Source organism: Schistocerca serialis, chromosome 6, assembly GCF_023864345.2.
Source record: "Schistocerca serialis cubense isolate TAMUIC-IGC-003099 chromosome 6, iqSchSeri2.2, whole genome shotgun sequence".
In the NCBI taxonomy this organism is placed as follows: domain Eukaryota; kingdom Metazoa; phylum Arthropoda; class Insecta; order Orthoptera; family Acrididae; genus Schistocerca; species Schistocerca serialis.
Genome location: NC_064643.1, coordinates 534,010,310 through 534,029,286, shown reverse-complemented (window position 1 = coordinate 534,029,286; position 18,977 = coordinate 534,010,310). Strand labels below are relative to the sequence as shown.

At 38.5% G+C, this 18,977-nt stretch overlaps 1 protein-coding gene across 6 annotated transcripts in view; it reads left to right on the top strand.

Annotated features, from left to right (window-relative positions):
- The first annotated feature begins 1,421 nt into the window (after positions 1 to 1,421).
- Positions 1,422 to 18,977, top strand: part of LOC126483627 (transmembrane protein 268) — a 112,483-nt gene continuing 94,927 nt past the window's right edge. For all 6 annotated transcript variants that reach the window (XR_007587748.1, XM_050106675.1, XM_050106674.1 and 3 more), the window contains exon 1: positions 1,422 to 2,167. Coding sequence is in view for 5 of the 6 variants with exons in the window: in XM_050106675.1 (XP_049962632.1) it covers positions 1,636 to 2,167 (532 nt within the window). In the remaining variant the exon portion in view is untranslated. The remainder of the gene's footprint in view (positions 2,168 to 18,977) is intronic.

Here is an 18,977-nt window from a genome sequence, read left to right as displayed (position 1 = left end):
ATCACAATTTATTTATTACGGTGACCAGTTTCGACCACTACTGTGGTCATCTTCAGACCTTCAAGTCGTATACAAAGCTTTAATTAGAGGGCTACATACATTAAGGAAAATACATAAAGTTATAAAGCCATAAAACGATGAATTACCAATGAGTAAGAACCTCCTTCTGCTGGAGAATCACTACTGGAGAAACCAGTGCACGTCTTACTATATATAATAGAGGCTCCGCCCACTTGTGACAATATGATGTCATTACTAACCAATGAGTTATAAATCGAATAACAATGTAAAATTTCTTAATTAAAGGAACATTGTCAAGAAGTAAAAATAAACACACACTACACTTAGCTTATTTAACAGCTACTGTCAATTAAGAAGCGTTAAAAATGTTTAAACATGTAGGGTAAATGAACTTCCTTTTGACAGTACATTCCAAATAAGCCACCTCAACTGACGGTGAAGAGGAAACTGCCACAAAGATTCGACAATCCATCTAAAGCTGTAAAACAGTCCTATGACACAGAAGCAACCAGTTCAACTCTCCATGTATCAGTGCCAGATACGTGTGAATCATCAACACAGACCTGCTTTGACGATGAAATGACTAGATTAAGTACAGTTATTCGTGACTTACAAAAGCGTAATGTTTGGTATGTATTTCATTCACTTCTGTTGTTAGTCACTTAATTTTCCTTGCTTTCTTCGTGTGATGACATTACTTTGTTAGCACCTTGTTCACTGACAATGTTTGAAAGTTATTCAAGTATTTGGTTTTGCGTGAAATGTAATATAATCAGCTCATTATAATGTTTCAACATATTTCTCCCACGATTTGGTAGTTGTTTGTCCCACTCAGAATAATATAAAACTGAAGGTCGTATTGTGGCAACAGGCGACAATGACATACACAGTAGGCCTACAGAACGATAAATGAGCTGTCGATCGCTTTTCCTTTTAGAGGTACATGTCTGTGCTTCTTACGTGTGAATCCGTGTGTTTATATTTTTTTTATATCAGCGTGGTAAGCTTCAATTCTATCCAACGTCACAAGTGTTTCTTCACGAATGGGTTGTAGCTAGCCACTCGATTTATGGTTTTTGTCCATACTTGCTCTTATCATTCTTAGAATCATTCTTAGAAACATATTTGCCTTCTGATACTATATAAACCCTTCGCGGCAAGAAAATAACTCAAATATTTCGTAAATTATTTAGGAAATGGATGCAAAAGCAAACATTATGCTAACGACGCTTCTGACGTTCACCTTTCTCGCCGCTTGGAGCGCTAGTATCGCTCCAGCTGTCAAACGGTAACAACTTTTACAGTAGTGGTCGAAGGTCGCGACTGTGGTATTTACGATTCCGACGAATAGGATCTTTGGTTCGTACCTGTAGGATGTAGGTTGTTGAGAAAATCTTTGGCGTAGTCGTATGCGCTACTCGTATGTGTTGTGTGGGAGTGGTGTTAAAAGTGGGAATTTGACAGCAGAGTCAGTTACTAGTATGTGATGGAACTTTGTGATCGTCCCTTGTCAGTAAACGAAGCCGCGTACATAATTTTTCATTAGTCCCCAAAGAAATAGTGTTAGCGCTGTCTGCTAATTTCGTCAACCTGTCAGATGCCGAAGAGTTGAGAATGAGTACAGATGACGCCTCACAGTTCCCTAAGGTTTCCGAGGGAAATTCCAAAAAATGGGTGTCGTTCGAAGAGGAAGAACAAGAAAAAATGGACAAAGAAATGAGCAAAGTGGCACCAAAAGTACCTTTACCCGTCACTAATGAAGACGCAGACGACGAATACCATGGCGCTATTATCAATCCAGAAACAGTGCATGTGAATCTCGACCGAAGCTTGAGCAGATCCGTTTCGCCGGAAAAGCTTCCAGAACCACCAAAAAGGAAAGTTATAAAACCTTCGCCGAGCGAGGCATCAGAATATAGCGGTACAGTTATGGGCTCTGAATCTGTCCACCTCAACATAGATAAAACATCATACAGTCGAGTTTCAGCAGAAGAAGCTGATAAAAGGAGCAGTGTGCCAGCGACGAAAGCAAACAGTACAGAAGTGACACTTCGTACTGTAGACCTGAGGGACGTCAGTAATGGCACTCATGCTGCTAGTAACAGAGGACCGTCGATCAATAGTGCAATTATTAGACAAGGATTTGGTGAGTTTATTATGCTTACATTGAGTTAAGTAACTTAGTTTCTGATAATAGAAGTCTTGTTGCAAACAAAATTTTGTGGTTACCACATACTGGGTTATTGACAGTACCTGAGAAGTAGCATTCATCAGAATAAATCTTTTGGAGGATCATTTTTGTTTCTGTGATGTCGTAAACATTTGATAGGAAGCCATACAATGACAGTAAGACTCCAGAGGTTCATTAAATGGAACAGTGCTTTGCAATGATTACAAGGCGTGAATATTCCATGTGAATTTCCAAGACTACTCTCCTTAAATTGTTTTTGTACCTTGCTTGTAAACAGTATTTGTTTTTATAAGATTTGAACTCGAGAAAAAGAGTCATAGGTGTAAGTTAAACAGGAGAGAATGATTATTTACCAGATGGTCAAACAGGAGGATATGTAAGCTTACAAGATAAATTGTGTAACTGCCTAAAATCTACATCAGTGGATTATGTGCAAATACATACTTGCTCTGAATGTTTTATACAAAATGAAATGTAAATTGTAGTTCTTGGTTACATAACTATTTTAGACACAATAACTCCCTATGTAAATATACTCCAAAAACAATGTTGAATCTGATAAACTAAGGTACACATGTTTTGAATGTTACTTGTAACCCGCACTTCCTACATCATCTCCCAGTTATCTTGACTGAATTTGGAGGGGACTATAAAAGAAAGCATTTTCAATTTCTTCTGCTACTTAATATTTTAAATAGTTATGGTACAGTAATTTCATACTTTTATACTCAGTTGTATGCATTTTTTCTAGTTATGGAATTTACTTTCATAGTTACAAGCAAATGGTGGTACATGTTGTTTGTATACAAACTAGGTGATTGTGTTACGCTGTTTTGATGTCATCATCATATGCATAACTACTACATCCATGTGAACTTGCTTGCGGTTTTCAAGTCGTCATTTCCCCCCTTTCCACTTCTGTTCACTGCAAATTGATGATGGCTTGATACTGAAATATGTGTCCTATCAGCTGACCCCCTTATTTTACTAAAGTAGTGCCCAAATTTCTGTTTTTCTCAGTTTGGTTTAGTATCTCCTTGATAGTGGTTTGATCTACCCACATAATCTTTAATGTTATTCTCTAGTATCACTTTATAATCCCTTCTGTTTTGGCATTAGGGAAGTGACAGATTCCACACATCTGCTTTGACCCATGATGTCATCAGTACGGCGGAAACACCTACGTCCAGCATATACAAAATGAGACCAATGTTGTCACTACATTCACATGCCAATAAGCGCAAACAAAACTAAAAAGACACAAGAACACGCAATCTAACACTAAAATAAAACTAATGAGGTAAGCATGGGACAAAGGGGGCTTAGAACAATCTAAATATATTACAATACAAAACATTGCACCATCTCAAAACAAATGTTATAAAACAAATCTCAACTTATGACGTTACAGCTGGAAACCAGTAGGAATTGTATACTTCACTTGACCTGTATAACTCAAAGGAAGCCCATATTTTCCTCATGAAGTCATGATTGTCCATGAATTACAACATTTTCGCAATCCTCATAAGTTTTTATTTCTTTTCCCCATGCTTTAATCCCCTTTCCTAATTTCTCATTTGTTCTCTTTACTGACTGCTCGGTGTACAGACTGAATAACTTCAGGGAGAGACTACAGCCCTGTCTCACTCCATTCTCCGCCACTACTTCCCTTGCTGCACAACCTCTCCTTCTGTCTGATTTCTGTACGTGTCATAGTAAGTAAACTTTCACTCCCTGTAATTTTTCTCAGCTACTTTGAGAACTGCTGAGAATGCACTGAAGTATTTACAAAAGCTTTATCTAAATCAGTCTGCCTTATAACTGCAGTTTTGCCTTTCTTCAGCCTGTATTCTAAGAGAACTCATTGGGTCAGTATTGTCTTGCATGTTCCTCTAGGACCCAAACTGATATTCCGTGAGGCCATTTGTGGCATTTGGATTGCTACGTCTTCTTGAAGTCTGGAGATATTTCAACTTTGCATGGAACAATTTTGTCATGGTGAAATAATTCACAGGTGAATTGCTAGATGGCAGTGCCCAAAGGGCACAATATTTCGGCAAGTGCCCACATTGCCATTATTAGATACACTTATGAGCTAATTGGCAAGGAACAAGAACAGAGCTTATTTCCTCCCCCTCCTCTCAGAACCAGATGCCTTGGCATTATGTATGTGGTCTGTGCCCAGGCTCAGGTGGCATACTTTCAGCATCTCCTCTTCCCATCACCAAATTGCTCCGTCAGAGGTTCACTCCCATGAACACATGCTGATGGCACATCTCTGTTGCTCTGCCTGCCTCTGAAGTCAATTTGTTGTTTAATATCTCCTTCAGGTGGTGCGGAGGGAATTAGATTAGGAAATGAGACACTTAAAGTAGTAAAGGAGTTTTGGTATTTGGGGAGCAAAATAACTGATGATGGTCGAAGTAGAGAGGATATAAAATGTAGACTGGCAGTGGGAAGGAAAGCTTTCTGAAGAAGAGAAATTTGTTAACATCGAGTATATATTTAAATGTCAGGAAGTCGTTTCTGAAAGTATTTGTATGGAGTGTAGCCACGTATGGAAGTGAAACATGGACAATAAATAGTTTCGACAAAAAGAGAATAGAAGCTTTCGAAATGTGGTGCTACAGAAGAATGCTGAAGAATAGATGGGTAGATGACATAACTAATGAGGAGGTATTGAATAGAATTGGGGAGAAGAGGAGTTTGTGGCACAATTTGACTAAAAGAAGGGATCGGTTGGTAGGACATGTTCGGAGGCATCAAGGGATCACCCATTTAGTAGTGGAGGGTAAAAATCATACAGGGAGACCAAGAGATGAGTACACTAAGCAGATTCAGAAGGATGTAGGTTGCAGTAGGTACTGGGAGATGAAGAAGCTTGCACGCATGGAGAGCTGCATCAAATCAGTCTCAGGACTGAAGACCACAACAACAACAACAGTGTCCAGTAGACACACTATTTCAGCAATTGAACACCTAGCCATTGTCAGGTGTGAGATGAACTGTCTAGCAGTTGGAGCAGGGCTTATCATGCCTCCCTCCAACCTGGCGTTGTGTATGCTATCTGCGTGCAGGTTTGCATCCAGCATCTCCTCTCCCCCCCTTCTCTTGCTGCCAAGTCTCTGCATCTAAGGTTCACATCTAGGGACACATGCTGACATTGTCTCTGTTGTTGCTGTGCCTGTCCCTGAAGTCAGTTCATTGTGGAACTAACAAGTCGACAGTCACTGAACATTTCCTATCGGAATTACATGGAATGTATTATGGCCATATTAATCTTCTGACGCAGACGTCCCTCTTCAGGGACAGTGTCATTAAAAAATCTATTGAGATTCAAGTAAGAGAACCCCCAATGAATCATAGTAGTTGATACATCCTTAGTAAGGCCTGGGAACCCGCACTGAGTCTGGTTAAGAAGAGGGACAGGTAGAGCAACTGGGAACATGCCACCGGGTCAGATGGAACAAATTTGTGGCAAGAGAAAGGGGAGGACACATTGGGCACACACCCTTGCCTGAGCACGGTTGGCTTACGGTAAACCACGTCAGCAGGAGGGGGGGGGGGGGGAGAAGATACAAGTAATTTGTCAGTAAACTTGATGGTGGCAACATAGTCACTTGCTGAAATTTTGTGCCTGTTGGATACTCGCATCTGGGTGTTCACCCATGAAGTATTTCCTTATGAATTGTGCCAGATTAAGTTCAAGAACCACAATTTCTGTGTGGTTTGTTCTCCCAAGGATCTTAATCTGTAGGGATGTCATCTACTACATGTTCCTGGGTTCAGCATAGGTTATCCAGTCCTGTGTCAAATTCTTCTTAGAATATCATACATCCCATTTTGTCTTCTTCTATTATAGTTTAAATTACACCTCTAGGAGGAACTGCGGCATGTGTGAACATGTTTTTCTTGTAAAATGGTCAGCCTAACAACTGTTGATCACATCACATCCACAGCATTGTTTCCATAGGTAGTTCAAAAGAATTCCATGTGGTTTGCTGTCCCGAGTACTCTTAATAAGTGAGCTGTACCATTTCTAAATTATGATACTGCTCACCTTGATCAGTATACTGACAATTGTCAGTTTTTATATAATTTACCAGTGGTGTTTTCACAACCACATTTTTGTTTCACTGAGTAAAACAGTACGCCTATACCATGTGAGACTGAGTGTGTAAGTGCTTTCAGTTTGTAGTTTATAACCTCACAAGATGGGTTCTTCAGTGGGGTTACTTCCCCTCTTCTCAATGTTTATGTAATTTGCAGCGTAATCAACATTACACCAGCATACTTAGTTGCAAAGTTATTGCCATTTTGGATACTGTTTGTTATGATATGTGTAAGATGAAAGACTCCTTAAATTCATTTTGGGATTATTGAGTAACACAGTAACATACTGGTAGACCATCATTGTCATAAAAATGAAAGAAATACAGACTTTAAGAAATGACCTATGACTGCAGTCATTAACAATGTGAAAGCATTAGTAAAATGAAATCCAAAACACTAATGGGACTCCATGGGAATACATATTATAAACATGAAATTATCAGACTATGTTGGAATAATAATGATTCTTATAGGTTACATAACTGTAACAAGGGAATGTGTAAAAGGAAAGAAAAATAATTCATGACACATTTATTGGTTTTACCAAGCCACAACTGTATTGTCACCTTCCAGCCTTACCCAGGCTTTGGGCTATGCTACAGTTCAGCCTTTCAGCATGACCTCATTTTAAAAATCTTGTTTTTCTCTTGTTTCTCGAGTTTTATTCTGCTGTTCATGACACAATAAAGTGTGGTCACAATTCACAACTTCCTATGGAACATTTTTTCCCATTAAGATTTGATTTCAAAAATCTTTCTTACCATTACATAATCTACCTGAAACCTTCCAGTGTCCTCAGATATCTTCTACATATACAACCTTTCATAATTTTTAAACCAATGTTAGTGATGAGAGAATTGTGCTCTGTTCAAAAGTCTATGAGACACCTTCCCATTTCATTCCTTGTTCTTTATCTCTGTTTTCCTAGTCCTGAATTCCTGTCCCATTCCTCCACCAATGTGGTTAACTGCCGGATGGTCATTTGTGCCTATTAACATGCTGCAATGCACCTCCCCCATGGCCCTACACAAGCTTGATGCATTTTAAGTGGGGTGAACACATAGGCCAGTCCATATGCAAGTCCTCTCATTTCAAGAGCTCCTCCATTTGTGCCGTTCTAGGCAGTCGTGCATAGCCTTCCATAAAAGTGAAGTCAGGGCGAAATGCTTCCCCAGAAAAGATACACCGGGGGAAGGAGTACAGTGTCACAGCAACATTGACTGATGAGTGTACCATGTTTAGAGATTTGGGGCTTAGTATGTTCATGTAACATTACACCTCCCCACTCCATACAGGGTTGTTGCTAGGTTTTTTGGCACCCTAGGCAAGAATGGAAAAATGACACTTCTTCATTTTTGCTACTATTGACCTCCCCAATTTCCTCCACTCCCTCCCTCTGCCACCACCACCACCACCACCACCACCACCACCAACACCACTACCTGCGGTCTAGAATTCTGTCCATGCATGCGAAACAGTGCTGTGAGAAATATCAAACTCCTGAGCTACACTCACCCATACTTTGTTCTTCCAGTTTACGATTGAGCCTTCACTTATGTGAATTCATCCAAATGTTGTTTCCATGCCATGTTGTAGTGAAGAACACCATCACAGTGCAGCGTAACTGCTTGCTGATTAACAAACACGGTCTTTTTGCCATTCCTTTGGCTGCTTTGTGCTGCAGGACCAGCCCCATTTGTGGAATAGTCAGGCTGATCTCGCACCGTGTGATGTCCAACTTCTGACAGCATGCTTCCACATTCATTCATTTCCACTTAGTAGTTAATAAGTATGTTACTTTAGCTAACTTGCCATTAAGTTTTGCCAGTCAGTGTATATCAATGTGTTGGTCTGCCAACCTGCATTGCAGGCACTCTTCCTCCTTCAGACCCACCCCTCTCACGCCCTCCTCTTTTCTCTTGGTAATCAAGTTGCCAAACAATGGAAAATCCAGGATGGAATGTAAAAATATTATGAAAAGGAAAGTTGCTACCCACCATATAGTGGAGATGCTGAGTTGCACATAGGCATAGTTGCACGTAGGCATAACAAAAAAGACTGTCACAAATAAACCTTTCAGCCAGTAAGGCCTTCGTTAAAAAACCAACACACACACACACACACACACACACACACACACACACACACACACACATATGCACGCACGCGAGCGAGGGACTGCAGTCTCGGGCAACTATAACCACTCTTTGTTTGTGACACTCTCTGTGTTGTGCCTATCTGCAACTTGGCATCTCCGCTGTTTGGCGAGTAGTGACTTCCCTTTTCATAATATTGTTGTAATCATGTGGCCAGTCAGGTACAATTTATAAAAAAAATGTGTATTATTTTTCTACAGTTTACTTCAACAGAAATCAATTTTTGTGCTTCGTGTAGGCATCGTCTTGATCTCTTTAGTGAAAAGAAGTAGATGATGATCCTACTGATAACTGTGCATGTACTGCTCAAACACTGCATTGTTGCTGTACTTTTAATATTCTAATTCCTCCTACAGCTGACCAAACATTTGGAAGTTGGTTGGTAATAAATCGAATGTAAGGATGGTGTTAAAGATATGAATGAATTTCATGAAGGTTATGACTGATTAAAACTCCTGTATGCTTCTAAATTTTGTTATGAAGTAGCAGAAATTCTACATTGAGCTGCAGCTTGCAGTAGTACATTGCATTCACTGCTCTATTTAGATGCCCGTCAATGAACGATGTGCCTTTCGAATCCCACCCGCTGCTGATTGTTGAGATCTGAACATCACTGGATAGTTGAGTTCTGAACATGGCCTGCTCCTTCTCATGTCTTTATCTCCATCTCATCTCCATCCTATTTTCTTGTGCATAGTAATGGAACCATGTCTCATCACAGGTAAAAACCTTGCCAAAACCTCTCATTCTTCAAATTAATTCAAAAGCCGCCACAAGATATCCAGAAATATTCTTCTGTGTCTCATTGAGAAGATATGGTCCCATGTTCTGATAATGTATGATAGGAAAAGCTTTTGCTGATAATGTCGTAAGCATATCCATCAATTTAGCCTACCCCAGAGATTTTGACAGCAGTCAAGTGGAGCTCATATTCCACAAGGCTTAAAGTAGCACCATTGTTATTAGTGGGTGTTGCCCAACAGAGGGATGTAGGTCCTGCTCACTTGTGATTATAACTGATAAGGGAATAGTCACTGTATAATGATGGATGATTTGGTTCACCCATATATCACTACATACCTACCTCTAATGCCCCACTCTGCTTCCATTTTTTCCTGCATCAGTAGTATGGAACGCTGGTTTAAATTTGAATGATCCTCCTGTTGACATTTTGTAATTTTCCTTATTATATATCACACAATATAAATTCCCTCATACAACCAGGCAAACTCAAAATTCTGACGGATGAAATGGATCGCAAGGGGATTCTCATAACCGGACTTCAAGAAATGAGAAATACTGATCAGGAGCCGATAGAATCACAAGGATATAGGATTTATAAGGGAATACCAGGGAAAAGAGTCATGAAACAGTGTCCACAATTTGGAACAGGATTCGTGGTGAGTCTGAAAATAATAGAGTCCATAATAGAATTTAAAGCACAATCTCCCAGGCTCTCAACATTAACTCTAAAAGCTGCAAATAAAATGTACACAATAATAAATGCCCATGCCCCGACAAATAATAAAAATAATCAAAAAGAACACAGAGAACAGGTAGAAAAATTTTGGGAGCTCTTAGATCAAACGACGAATAACATTAATAAAAATCACATCAAAATTTTAATTGGAGACTTCAATGCCCAGTTAGGAAGGGAAAAGAGATATAGAGACATAATAGGGAAATGGACAGCACAAAGAAGAACAAACAAAAATGGCATAAGACTAGTGGAATTTTGCAGAAACCATGACATGATCTCAAAGTCGACGTATTTTAAGAGAAGACCAAGTAAACTAAAAACTTGGAAACATCCAGACTGGAAAAAAGGAGAATGGCAACTGGACCACGTCTGCATGGATAAGAATTACCACAAGGAAATTTACAATGTGAAAGTACTGAGAGGGACAGATACCGGATCAGATCATTACATGATAAAAATTAAAATTAAATTAACCCCATTAGCAAAGAAAAAATCCCACCAGAAGAAGAAGAGAACCTATGACCCTCATAAACTGATACGAAATGAGGATTATGAAGCACAAACCAGGGATATAAAAATAACAGATGATCTGGAAGAAATAATTCCCAAATTGAAACAAATAGCTGAACAAGTTGCCCCTATAAATCCAAGGAAAAAACACCAGTGGTGGAATGATGAATGTGATGAAGCAGTGTTGGATCGACACCAAGCTTGGTTAAGGCATCAAAATGAAAAAACAGAAAAATCATATTTGGAACTCACAAAACAAAGGAAGACAACACAAAATATAATAAGGAGAGTTAAACGTGAGTACCAAAAAGATATACTTCTAATGATAGAAACAAATAGTGAAAAAACAAACTCAAGAGACTATTACAAAATATTTGGCAGACAATTACAAAGATATGATCCTCCAACATTAATGTTAAAAGATAAAGATAATAACCTAGCCCATAGCAATAGTAAAAATACAGAAATTCTAGCAGAAACATTCAACAAGTTACTAAATTGTGAAGATCCCCCAGAACTTCTTCAGATAAACACAGAAACCCCAATTAAAACACCAGCAGAAAATATAAATCCACCTACAATTAATGAGGTCTACAGAGCTTTGAAAGAACTCAAAAACTACAAAGCAAGTGGAGAAGATCAAACGTTTGCTGAACTTTGGAAATATGCAGCAGAACCAGTAAAGATAGCATTACACCAATGCATAGTAAAAATCTGGAATGAAGAGAAATTACCAGAAAATTGGACTACTGCTATAATACATCCATTACATAAGAAAGGAGAAAAATCAAATCCAGACAACTATAGAGGAATTTCCCTTTTGGACTGCACGTATAAGATCATGTCAAGAATACTATACAACCGCTGTAAAGATCAACTAGAACTGGAACTGGGAGAATATCAAGGAGGGTTTAGATCCTGGAGAAGCTGCCCAGAACAGATAATCACCTTGAAGTTAGTTATGGATGTCTACAAAAGAAGGCAAAAACAACTAGTCATAACCTTTGTAGATTTCAAAAAGGCGTATGATTGCATCCATAGATCTTCAATGATGAAAATATTAAGGAATTTTGGACTTCATCCTAAATTAATAAAAATGATACAGTTAACCTTAACAAACACCAAATGCAAAGTAAAATTTAGAGGAGAAATATCTGAACCATTTACGATTAAAACAGGGTTGAGACAAGGAGATTGTTTATCACCATTGCTATTCAATTGTGCTCTTGAATATGTAATGAGAGAATGGTACAAGGAAAATCCTATGAATATTAAAATTGGAACTAAGAAAGATAAAATAAACCTAAATTGCTTGGGATTTGCTGATGACCTAGCATTACTAGCTAATAATATTCAGGAAGCCACGAAACAAATAACAAGCTTACAAAATATAGCACAAAAAATTAGGACTCCAGATATCATTTGAAAAGACTGAAATAATGGTAACGGATCCACTTGTAATAGATCACATCACAGTGAACAATAGGGAAATTAAAATAGTGAAACAATTTAAATACCTGGGTGAAATTATAACACATAAATTGGACGAGAAACCTGCATGGCGAGCAAGAACTAATAAAATGATAAAAGCTCAAAAACTAACATGGTCTACGTACAATAAAAAATGTCTATCAATTAAAACAAAATTAAAACATTACAAGACGGTGGTTCAACCAGAGGTTACATACGGAAGTGAAACTCTTTTTAAAGTCACCCAGAAAAACAGAATTGACAAAATTTTAAAAGTAGAGAGAAGAATTGCTAGAACATGCATAAATAAGAAATATCAAAAAGCTGGGCAATGGCGGATAGTTCCAAATGAAGTGGTATACAGAGAACTGGAGCCCATCACCGATACTATACGAAAGAAAAGGATCTCTTTTTGTGGTCACATTCTGAGGACACCAGAAACCAGATTATCAAGGAAAATTATTGAGAAACTCTGGAATTTGAAACAACAAGGAGGATGGCTTAAGGAAATAAGAGAGGATATGGAAGAACTGGAAATAACTCTGGATGATTTGCAGAACAAAACGCCAAATTTAAAGAAGTTGAGGGACACAGAAATAAGATTTAAACCAAAAATTGACAAACGACATACAATGAAAAGGGTATTTACAGATGAGGAACGACGAAAAGCATCGGAAAGAATGAAGAGATACTGGGCCACTCGGAAGGGGAAAATACCAAAGAAGAGGACCAGAAATGATTGACTGAAGTGGTCCAATGAGGCCGTAAAAGCAGAAGAAGAAGAAGAATATCACACATGCCCTAAGCTACAGAGTTTTACCATTTACTGACTTATGTGTACTAGAGAACAAAAATAATCATAAAAGTCTGTATGTACCACTGCAGTGTGCATACAGTTGTCTAGAGTGAGGAATAAGACCTTAATTTTTACAATGACAAGAATGTCTTCATGTCTTTCTCAGCATTGCCAGAATAAGAAAGGGACTGCAAATTTTTGTTTCAGTGACACTATTGCCTTAAAGCAAATCTGTTGTCAGTTATTTAAGAAGAGTCTCCATTAACTTCAGGTCAGATGTTTTGCTGTACTTTACAGGAATCACCTTGACTGTTTCAGATAATATTCTTAACAATTCATACTTTTGGAGGGGTTCATGAAAAACTGAGCTCTGTTAAAGTATGTAAGTTGTCAGCAGAAGGGATAGATAACATTCCATCGGAATTTCTAAAATCATTAGTCGAGGTGCAAAAAATGACTGTTCGCGTTGGTATGTAGAAATGTATGAGTATGGCAACATACCATCTGACTTTCAGAAAATGTCATCCACATAATTCCAAAGACTGCAAGAGCTGACAAGTGTGAGAATTATCGATAATCAGCTTAACAGCTTGTGCATCAAAGTTAGTTACAAGAATAATATACAGAAGAATGGAAAAGAAAAGCAAGGATGTGTTAGATGATGACCCGTTTGGCTTTAGGAAAGGTAAAGACACCATAGAGCCAATTTTGATGTTGTGATTGATAAGACTAAAGGAAAATAAAGGCATGTTCATAAGATTTGTCAACCTGGAAAAAGCTTTCGACAATGTAATATGGCGCAATGTGTTAAAAATTCTGAGAAAAATAGGGGTAAACTATAGGGAGACACGGGTAATATACAATATGTACAAGAGTGAAGAAGGAATAATAAGAGTAGACAACCAAGAACAAAGTGCTGGATTAAAAAGGGTGTAAGACAGGGATGTAGTCTTTTGCCCCTACTGTTCGATATGTACATCGAAAAAGCAATGATGGAAGTAAAAAAAGGTTCAGGAGTGGAATTGAATTCATGGTGAAAGGATATCAATATGATTTGCTGATGACTTTGCTATCCTGAGTGGAAGTGAAGAGGAATTACAGGATTTCGTGAATGGAATGAACAGTCTAATGAGTACAGAGTATGGATTGAGAGTAAATTGAAGAAAGACGAAAGTAATGAAGAGTAGTATAAATGAGAACAGTGAACAAGTATTTATGATCACAAAGTAGATGGAGTTAAGGAATTTCTACCATCTAAGCAGCAAAATAGCCAATGAGGGACGGAGCGAGGAGGACATCAAAAGCAAACTAGCACTGGTAAAAAGGGCATTCCTGGCTAAGAGAAGTCTACTACTATCAAACATAGACCTTAATTTGAGGAAGATGTTTCTGAGAATGTGGATTTGGAGCACAGCATTGTATGGTAGTGAAACATGGATTGTGGGAAAACCAGAACAGAAGAGAACTGAAGCATTTGAGATGTGGTGCTACAAATGAATGGTGAAAATTAGATGGACTGATAAGGTAAGGAATGAGGAGGTTCTGCACAGAATTGGAGAGGAAAGGAATATGTGGGAAACACTAACAAGGAGAAGGGACAGGATGATAGGACACCGCTAAGACATCTGGGAATGACTTCCATTGTACTAGAGGGGAACTGTAGAGGAAGACGGAGACTGGAATACTTCCAGCAAATAATAGAGGACGTAGATTGTAAGATGAAGAGGCTGGCACAGGAGAGGAATTCGTGGCAAGCCTCATCAGACTAGTCAGAAGACTATTTGGCTTAGATATTACAGAATGTTAAGAATTTACAAGAATATCCTGTCCATGGCAAGGAAATGGCTTTGTGTTCAAAATAAAAAAAGAAGAAACCTATTTGATGTTACAAATGCCAAAGAATGGGACATTTAGCATCCCACTACATGGAAGAAAAGAAAAAAAAAAAAAGTACACAAGGAAAAAATATTAGGTATCGAAAGGTCCAGAAAGGAAGGCAAGCAATAAAGCTACAGTACTTGCTGAATATTGTTCTTATGGTAAAACTGAAAGTAAGAGTACGGGTTGGTTTTTGGATTCTGGAGCATCTGTGCATATTACCAAAGACCAACCAGTTTTACATGATGTTTCTCTGAAAACAAACATTTGTGTTTCACCAGTGGATGGTTCTCAGTACAGTGTGAACTGGTAGGAAGATCAACTCAAATGAGAACGTTGAAAGAGAATCAAAAGTCCCATAATGCACATTATGTGAAGAATGTTGCTACAAATTTGCTTTCCATGAGTGGATTAGTGAACAGGGGCAACAAGGTAATTTTTGATTTAAATTGTATGGAAATAATCGGCAGACTGCCAGTGTGATAGCCACGGCAAGTAAAGAGAGGGGAATTTTAAATTAGATGGTCTTCAAGTTGGGAATAGTTATTCAGAATATTCAACAATATGTTTATGGCATCAAAGGCTTGAGACATTTTAATAGGCAAAGTATGGCCTTGTTAAAAGGTATGCCAGATGGGGATAAAGAAACATAATAGTTGTAACTTATATTGTGAAATTTGCATGCAAGGAAAGCAAGCCAAATTACCATTTAAAACAAATGAAAATAAATCTACTAAGCATTTATAGTTGTTACACACAGACCTTTGTGGACGCATGGAAAAAGTCTATAGGAGACAGCTGTTATATCCTTACATTGGTTGATGATTTTTAAAGATATACCAATGTCTATTTCCTCAGGATCAAGGACAAAGTGAGTAAAATATTTGACATTTTCCATGCCATTTCTAAAAGTCAGGCGGGTAAGAAGATAAAACTTCTCAGTGGTGCTAAATATATCAATAAACAATATGGACAACAATTGAATGAATGTGGATTTTGACATCAAACTATAATTCGCTATAGTTCTACTCAAAATGGAGTAACAGAATGGGCTAACTGAACAATTGTAGAGAAAGGAAGGAGCATGTTAAAGGGTGCAAGATTACCAAAATGCTACTGGGCAAAAGCAGTATCAGCTACCGTGTAATTAAACAATAGTGTGCCTACTAAAGTAGCACCATACAAGCTCTACCATGGTTCGAGCCTCCAAACAACTTAGAAGAAAATGGAAAACTTAATCTCAAAAATAAATTTTTATCGGGAGGCATAAATTGTAAAAATGATAGGGTAATAATTAGTAGACACATAATATTTTTAAAATCTGGCAAAAATGAAACAAAAGATGAAAAGTATTGTAGATATTAATCCTGAAGAACATGCACAGACACCACTAAATTTAGAATTAAAAGGCCTGAAGTAGTTCTTCAGGAACACTCGCATATGTTTATTAAAGATGAAATGGATAATGAGGTTCAGGAAACTCTGGCAGCAGAGGAAATAAATTTACTGTGTCCATCACATATAATAAAACCTAAGTTCTATCCAGATATGAGATTATATGGCTGCTTCAATTGAAGACACATGGGCCAGCCCAGAGGCAGATAACTGGAAGAAAGCTGTTAGTCTTTTCCAAGAATGGGTTGATGCACCACAAGGAAAGAAACCATTACAAGTGAGGTGGGTCTTTAGTATCAAAAACCCTGAAGATGCAGTGCCAAATTTTAAAGCCCATTGTTAGTTAAAGGCTACACTCAGATACAGGATGTAGACTATAAAGGAACAGTCTTACCAGTATGCTTCTTTAAGATATCTTATGTCCCTGCTGTAAAAGAAAATTTATTAATCTGCCATGTGGACTGCATATCTCAATGGAGAATTGAAGGAAGAAAATTTTGTTATTCTGCCAGAGAAAGCCAGGAAAACTCCTCAAGAAAAGTATAAAATTTGGCATCTAAAAGGCACACATAAGGTCCTAAACAGAGTGGATACTACTGGAATCAGTGCTTACATAAGGCATTAACAACATGAGTCACTCAACAGCTGATTCTGATGTATATCACATGAGAAATGAAGAAGATACGGTGATTTTGGCTGTATAAGTTGATGCTTTTTTTTATTTTGACAAAAGGTGAAAGTTCAATGAGTAGTCTCAAGAAACAACTTCAATCTGAATTTGAGATGCATGATTTAGGTGAAGTGCTTTAATACATTGGTATGAAGACCATAAGAAGTGACAGTAGTGAGGAATTGTCAAATAATCAATGAATATACATGAAGAGACTACTAGAAATATATGGCAAGAAGAATTGTGAGCCACTTTCCACCCCTAAGGAACAGAGTAAGAAATTGTTAGTAGTAGAAGATGAAATGTGCAAAAAAGAAGTATTTTATTTGCAGCCAGTGGGAAGTCTTTTATATTTAGCTCAAATTTCCAGACCAGATATTACCTTTTCTACTAATACTGTGAGAAGATTTGCAAAGACCCTAGAATTACACATAGGGTTGCAGTTTAAAGAATATTTAGATATTTAATAGGACCTGTTGATTACAGATGAAGGTACTGCAAGACAGGAATCTGGAATCCTACAGTGATTCAGACTGGAAAAATGAACTGTATAACAGGCATTCTATTACATGTAGCTGTCTCAAGTTGATGAGAGGATCAATATCCTGGTCTTACAAGAAACAAAGAACAGTGCCTTTGAGTGATGTTGAGACTGAATATATGGTATTGTCTTTCACCATGCAAGAAGTGTTATTGTTAAGAACTCTACATCTACATCCATACTCCGCAAGCCACCTGACGGTGTGTGGCGGAGGGTACCCGGAGTACCTCTATCGGTTCTCCCTTCTATTTCAGTCTCGTATTGTTCGTGGAAAGAAGGATTGTCGGTATGCTTCTGCGTGGGCTCTAATCTCTCTTATTTTATCTTCATGGTCTCTTCGCGAGATATACGTAGGAGGGAGCAATATGCTGCTTGACTCTTCGGTGAAGGTACGTTCTCGAAACTTTAACAAAAGCCCGTACCGAGCTACTGAGCGTCTCTCCTGCAGAGTCTTCCACTGGAGTTTATCTATCATCTCCGTAACACTTTCGCGATTACTAAATGATCCTGTAACGAAGCGCGCTTCTCTCCGTTGGATCTTCTCTATCTCTTCTATCAACCCTATCTGGTACGGATCCCACACTGCTGAGCAGTATTCAAGCAGTGGGCGAACAAGCGTACTGTAACCTACTTCCTTTGTTTTCGGATTGCATTTCCTTAGGGTTCTTCCAATGAATCTGTCTGGCATCTGCTTTACCGACAATCAACTTTATATGATCATTCCATTTTAAATCACTCCTAATGCGTACTCCCAGATAATTTATGGAATTAACTGCTTCCAGTTGCTGACCTGCTATTTTGTAGCTAAATGATAAGGGATCTATCTTTCTATGTATTCGCAGCACATTACACTTGTCTACATTGAGATTCAATTGCCATTCCCTGCACCATGCGTCAATTCGCTGCAGATCCTCCTGCATTTCAGCACAATTTTCCATTGTTACAACCTCTCGATACACCACAGCATCATCTGCAAAAAGCCTCAGTGAACTTCCGATGTCATCCACAAGGTCATTTATGTATATTGTGAATAGCAACGGTCATATGACACTCCCCTGTGGCACACCTGAAATCACTCTTACTTCGGAAGACTTCTCTCCATTGAGAATGACATGCTGCGTTCTGTTATCTAGGAGCTCTTCAATCCAATCACACAATTGGTCTGATAGTCCATATGCTCTTACTTTGTTCATTAAACGACTGTGGGGAACTGTATCGAACGCCTTGCGGAAGTCAAGAAACACGGCATCTACCTGTGAACCCGTGTCTATGGCCCTCTGAGTCTCGTGGACGAATAGCGCGAGCTGGGTTTCACACGGCCGTCTTTTTCGAAACCCATGCTGATTCCTACAGAGTAGATTTCTAGTCTCCAGAAAAGTCATTATACTCGAACATAATACGTGTTCCAAATTTCTACAACTGATTGACATTAGAGATATAGGTCTATAGTTCTGCACATCTGTTCGACGTCCCTTCTTGAAAACGGGGATGACCTGTACCCTTTTCCAATCCTTTGGAACGCTACGCTCTTCTAGAGACCTACGGTACACCGCTGCAAGAAGGGGGGCAAGTTCCTTCGCATACTCTGTGTAAAATCGAACTAGTATCCCGTCAGGTCCAGCGGCCTTTCCTCTTTTGAGCGATTTTCATTGTTTCTCTATCCCTCTGTCGTCTATTTCAATATCTACCATTTTGTCATCTGTGCGACAATCTAGAGAAGGAACTGCAGTGCAGTCTTCCTCTGTGAAAGAGCTTT